This window comes from Eurypyga helias, unplaced genomic scaffold (assembly GCF_000690775.1).
Source record: "Eurypyga helias isolate BGI_N326 unplaced genomic scaffold, ASM69077v1 scaffold49726, whole genome shotgun sequence".
NCBI lineage: Eukaryota > Metazoa > Chordata > Aves > Eurypygiformes > Eurypygidae > Eurypyga > Eurypyga helias.
The window spans coordinates 2,239-8,262 of NW_010255657.1; the positions used below are offsets into that span (position 1 = coordinate 2,239).

A 6,024-nucleotide genomic window follows, 5' to 3' on the forward strand; every position below is an offset into this window, starting at 1 on the left:
CAGGAAGGAAAGCCCTCCCGGGGCTTCCCCTGCTCCCCCCCAGCTGCCCTCCCGGGCAGGGCTGGACAGCCAGCGAGGTGGACCACGACCGCCGCTTCCCCCTGACCGTCCGAGCTCGGCAGCACCGCCGCCGCCACCGCCGCCTTCATCAGCTGTCAGGAACGGCTTCCAGGATGCAGGCGATGGTAAGCCATCCTCCCGGTTGTTTGCCTTCGACAGAGACTGTGTAACGGCTTTGGGCCTTAGTACGTCAAAAAAAGATTGGGGTGGAGGCTTTGTTTCTAGTGCAGACCTTTGGTTTCTGACCAACAGTGGTGCTTTTTGGGTGTCAGTTAACCCTGCCAAGTAAGAACAGAGTAAATATGCCACACAGAGCAGAACTGCAAAGTCATCAATACAGTCTCCAAAATAACCCTTTGAAAAATTGCCTGAAAAAAGGAATGTATTCCCCATGCTTTGCTACAGTTCAGACATAAGGCCTAAGGGGATCATTCTGACTCTAACACGTACTCAAACCGTAGCTTCGCTAAGACTCATCAGAACTCAGAACAAGTTATATGATGACTCAAAAGCTGAAAAACTGATGAGGGAAGAGATTGTCAGAATGCTGCTGAAAATGTCAAGTATCTCTCTTTTTGCTAGTGTTTATTGGAAAAGTGAAGTCCAAGATTGCTGCATTTTCGAGATTCACCATTCTTTTCTTTTTAGTTATTTTCTATTTGCAAAGGACAGATAAATCTTTCCGCTAATTATGGGAGGCCAAAACTGATATTTCTGACATTTATAACGTTAGAAACAGCAAGCAGAAAATAAAACTGTAACTCATGCTTTTGAAGCATCTTCACACGTCAGATAAGGCAGGTGGGTCACAGAAGGGCTTAAGATCTGCATCTCCTTTACACGCTGGTTTCTAATTGCAGCCGTTGGGACTAAACATAGAAAGACTGGATCCCAGCAAATAACCACATGTACAACTGCCGGGCAAAACTTACTCAGCTGTTCATTACGTTATGCAATAAAATATAACAGTATTGCAAGAAAGTTATGGTTGCAAAGGCCTGAAGCAACCAAGCGAAGAAATGACAAGGTTTAAGATAGCCCACGCTTTCTTCCTTGGGCCTTCAAATTCAAGTGCAGAACAGAGCTCCATAACCATTTCCTGTTATTTCAGTGAAGGAGCGGATCAACTTGCTTTACTCCTTAGAATCCTGCAGCCTCAGTAAGGACACCAATAGGGCCCCTGTAGTCTCAGGAGATAGAGTTTCAACAGATATATTTTTCCATTTTTGGCATGAGTTACATACAGATTTCTCTGTCATCATAAACTTTATCATAATGGTCCCAAATTTTTTTCCCCTGTATAAAAATTAAAAAATAAAAACTGCTGCTTATAGGTCAGTCTGCTTTTAATGATGCTTTTGAGCTTTGTATATCAGTGAAGTATGAGTATCAGAAAATTCTATATCCAGGAACAAGCCACTGTTGACACTACGCATTTCTGGTAACATGCATGTACGTATCCATGTGTGTGTTAAAAAAGCAAATCTGCTGTACATGGAAGGGAACATAGCACTTACTTCAGTGGCGTTATGGCCATTTTCCCTGATCTGTGATTTTGTCTTAAATTGGCTAAGTGATCAGTGAAAGTTGGTAAGAATTTTCATTCTCAAACTAACCTAAGCATCTTCTTCCCTGACTTCCCAGTGGGATGCTGGTTCAATACTCGGCTATGTGAGCATTTTGCAATATAAGCCATGTATTAAAGCTGATGTTAATGTCAGTTTACTTTCCTGAAGCTGTGTCACAAAACTAACGAGTAAAATGGCGTGGGTTTTTTTTCAGATGAATGGGAAAGCAGATTTTCTTTTCATCCTATATCTGATTTGCCACCTCCTGAGCCGTATGTACCCATGAACAGAAGTTACCCCAGTAAAGTAGCAAGAAATGAAAGTAGAGGTAAGTTTGTTCCACCTCTGCTGTTGGAATTTCAGCGTGTTATCCTGAAAACAGTGTGGATGGGGAAGAGACTGGAAGCTGAGGTTTCAAAACTTCTCAGACTAAAAGCCTGGTCACCCTTCCCCACCACAGAGAAAAAGCTAATGCAGGTTCGTAGGCACAAGCCCTCTTAAACGTGTATTTGAGGGGAAAATGGGTTTGGTTTTAAGTTGGAACATGCATTGTGCGAGACCACCTCTGCCATTGTAGTCAGCCCTTCTGCTACAGGCAGCCAGAACCACAAAGATCCCCTAGGACTTCCTCCTCATTTGCCATCTAAATTCATGCACAACTCATTTATTCTTGTGCCAACATCATCCTTGAGGATAACTAATTATTCTCCCTCCTTGGTGTGTTAAAACCCTAATATTTTTTAAGACAACAGTCATATCCTTCTCTCAGTATTTTTTTTTTTCCTCCTGGGCTGATTAAATCAGGATATTCTGCACTATGCTTCCAAGCCGTGTTCTCTGATCACCAGGGTTGCTTTTGTATATGTTTCAGTTTGATTTTGCTTTTTCCAATCAGCGTTACATGCTGTTCCAGTTCAGGACTCAACCATGTCTCCTACAGGAGCTTAAATGTTTCCTGCCTTCATTAGAGGTGTTTTGCCTGATACACCCAAGGATCAATTTACTTCTTTCACAACCAGTGACATCGGTGGCTCATAGTTACCCTGCAATCATCTGTACACTCAGATGCCTCTCTCTCTCTCCTGTTTTCCAAATGATGAGGCTGTGGTTTGGAGCAGAAATTCCTGTTAGTCTCTGCCCCTTCACTTTGCCCTGTTAGCTTTTATCCCATTTCTATTACTCCATGAAGAAAGGCAAAGTAATGCATGTTTTTTTTTTTCATGACCTTGCAATTAAAATCTTAATATAGGGAAAAACGTGAAGAGCTCTGAAATGTTACTGTATTTACAACCTGCCACTTTCACTGCAATCTGCACGTCGTGAGTAGCATGGAGGTGGTGTGTGTTGGCATGAAACAGTAAGGCTGACGAGAACTATCGGTCTGTTCCAAGAAGGGGAGAAAGGACTAAAATATGTTTGTGTTCCAGACGTTTGGGGATAGCATTAGTTAAAAACTTCCTTTTGCACTGTTTGAAGTTCTGATGTTGTTTATTAAATGTCCTGGTTTAGCCAGCCAAAACCAGCACAATAAACTGACCGGAAACGCCACGAAGATTTTTTAGTCAAATGGCCAGGCAGGAAAATGAGATGATCTTCACCAGTTACTGAAATAATGGCTTTGGACATAAACTCCTACTTCAGAAGAAACCAGGAGGAGTGACAAACTTTTTTCTCTTTCAGGTGGCTCTGGCCGAAAAGAAAGAGGCGTGCCCCCACTGCCGCCTATACCAAGGTGAAATGGGTTCTGGCCCATCTTTGGGCAACGTCTGTTTGCAGTTTTCCTTCGAGTCAGCTCTCCTGCCCACATCATTGGAAAGTTGTCTGTTTTGCTTTATTTCCACTTTTGGCTTGTCAGCTGGAACAAACTTGGGTCTCTATTACAGAAGTAAGAGGTGCAGCTTATGAACTGTAGTTGCTCAGAGCTATAAATTTTATTTGCTTATACTGCAGGCTGTCATGAAAGGCATTTCTTGGACCATACAGAACATACGTGCATCATGCTTACCGTCTCCAGCCCTCTCCCCTTGAGAGCTCCATGGGAGGTCTGGCTTTGAATTTAATAGAGCTGGAACAAAGCTGTTTCGTTCACTTTGGGTACAGTGGCTATATTATTTGAATGATAAAGTACAATCTATTTGCTATTTAAAGAACAGTTGCTGGGGAAAACCGTGTAGCTAAGAGTCCCCTGGATCCTTCTCTGCATGCCATCTTGTCCTATCTGCTTCTGCGCGCCATAGACCTACAGGCCTGCTACGTGGTGACCGAGAGTTCATCCTAAACCTTTCCACTTCAGCTTAGCCAAGCAAATCTTATTTTAAACAATAGCTGGCACATCCTGCCCCGAGGATGGAGTGTGTCTGGCCTTTTTTTTATCTGCGGCGGATCTTCCAAAGAAAAGCACGAGTGAAGAATTCAACAGCATAAAAATACCTTTTGGTGGGTTTAATCCCTCTTTCCTTGTTTTTTAATAGAGCTGTGCTTTTAGTCACCTGATTTTTTCCTACTGTGATGTGGACCAACCCACAGTCATCCGTGTCCTGGGTTGTTGTAGTGCCCTCTACCCGTGAAGAGTCCTCAGAAAGCAGTCTTGGTGCAAATGCAGCAGTTGTTGTAGTTGCAGGCTCCCTCTGTAAAGCATCGCTAACCCCACTGCTCCACAGACTGCTTTCTAGTTGTTCCCCTGGTACAATTAAATGGTGGGGTTTGTCTTAAAAAGCTCCCTGGGGCTTAGGTCACAAGTCTCAGAGAGATTGCATTTGGCTTGTGTTACAGTAGAGCAGCTGAGGTCAAAGATGTGCGTAAGTGAAAGCCCTTTGATGTAGTGAAGGGGGTGGGGGGTTTGTGCATTCAGGTGAGATCATCAGCTCCAAAGCTTGCTGTCTGCACTGGTTCCAGAGAAATGGGAAGGTTTGGCCCTTGAGCTTACCGTGAAGCCTGTCCTTTCAAACTTGGCCGGAAGGAGTCTGCAGAGAGCTGCAAGGCTTGCACTGAGAGAAGAGAGTGAAGTGTTCTAACGTTGTGACAATCGGTCAGTATGTTTAATGGCTTTGGCATTTTGTATATGAGAAGAGTTCATTTTGTGATTGTGTTTTACAAATGGGTCTGGACAGATATAAAAAGCCTTTGGAAATTAGAGGAAGATTATAATTCTAGATTTGAAATATTACTGATTTGTTAGTTGGACTTCTGAAGGTTAGCTCTGAAAACTTCTCCTCTGTCTTCTCAGCAGTTTGTGTTTCTTCAGTGTACTCCTTGGGATCCCTACCAAGCCTATATCAGCAGCCATGCTCCACAGGGTGTTTCTCAAAAGAAACCCAAACCAACTAGTTGTGTTGGTTAAGAAAATGTTTCTCTAGCACGGGAGACACGACCCGAAGTAGGCTTTGCAGCTAGAACAGGGTCTGTCCTTGAAAACCTAGGGAATTCAGCTGAAGAGAGTGGTCCCCACTGAAGCGTTGGTGCGTAGGGCTTTTTGCTCCGTCAGTGGGCACGGAGGGGCAGATTCCCTTTCCACCCAACAGCCTGGACAGTCACAGCGAAGGGGATGAGACAGAGTTGGATTTGGCCAGATCCAATTTAATTTGGCCTTTTTCAGTGTTTGTTTACAAAATCTTTTTAGCTGTGATAGCATTTGATTATGTACCTGTTTTTTACAGTTTTATATCTAATGACCTATTTTAAGTTACTATGTATGGTCTTGAACCCGCAATTAAATGCGCAGGCGCAGGGATGTATCTACATCTAATTGCAGGATCGTGGCCGTAAGAGTTTCTTAAACAGATACTAGTGGGACCTCCGTGTGACAGGTGCACCTTGGGATCAAACCTAGCACAGTATTGAATTTATATATGTATTTTATGGATGTCACTTAAACAAAGTGCCTGACTATTTGGGATATTTTTATGTGAATAGAAGTCCAAATAAGATTTTTAGGATAATAACTTAAAGGGTAAATTATTGTATTCATGTTTTTAAACTGAAGCACTTACAACTTTCTAAGGAACATTTTGAATTTAAGAATACAATATTTTTCAGTACCTTGACCTGCCAAATCCTTACTAATAGCCAAATAGCTATGCATCCAAAATAAGAAAAAAAACCCACCTCCAGTACCTATACCTGTTTTGTAACTTACCTGCTTCCAGCAGGACCGTTGGGTAAGTCAATGAAAATGCTGCACATTGTTCTGCCAACTCCCTGCATCATTTGAAATATCCTATATTTGATCTTTTGAGCAAGGTTTTTGTGACCAGGAGTTCTGGACCACTACCAAAGACTTGGCACACCGGCTTCAGTCTCACTTTAAAATCAGCTGTGTAAAAGGTCCTAAGTCAACAAGCCAAGAAACCTGAGCTGCTTGGGCTTAAGCACTTCTTTGTACTATAGAAACCTCTTC

The 6,024-nt window shown here is 42.8% G+C and overlaps 1 protein-coding gene across 1 annotated transcript; it reads left to right on the forward strand.

Moving 5' to 3' along the window:
- Window positions 1–3: 3 nt before the first annotated feature.
- On the forward strand, window positions 4–3,634 carry LOC104510955 (WAS/WASL-interacting protein family member 1-like; the record flags this gene model as incomplete). The annotated part of the gene is made up of 3 exons (XM_010153377.1): window positions 4–185; window positions 1,843–1,956; window positions 3,309–3,634. Coding segments are annotated over 3 exons (352 nt in total), but the record flags the coding sequence as incomplete, so codon positions are not given.
- Window positions 3,635–6,024: the final 2,390 nt, after the last annotated feature.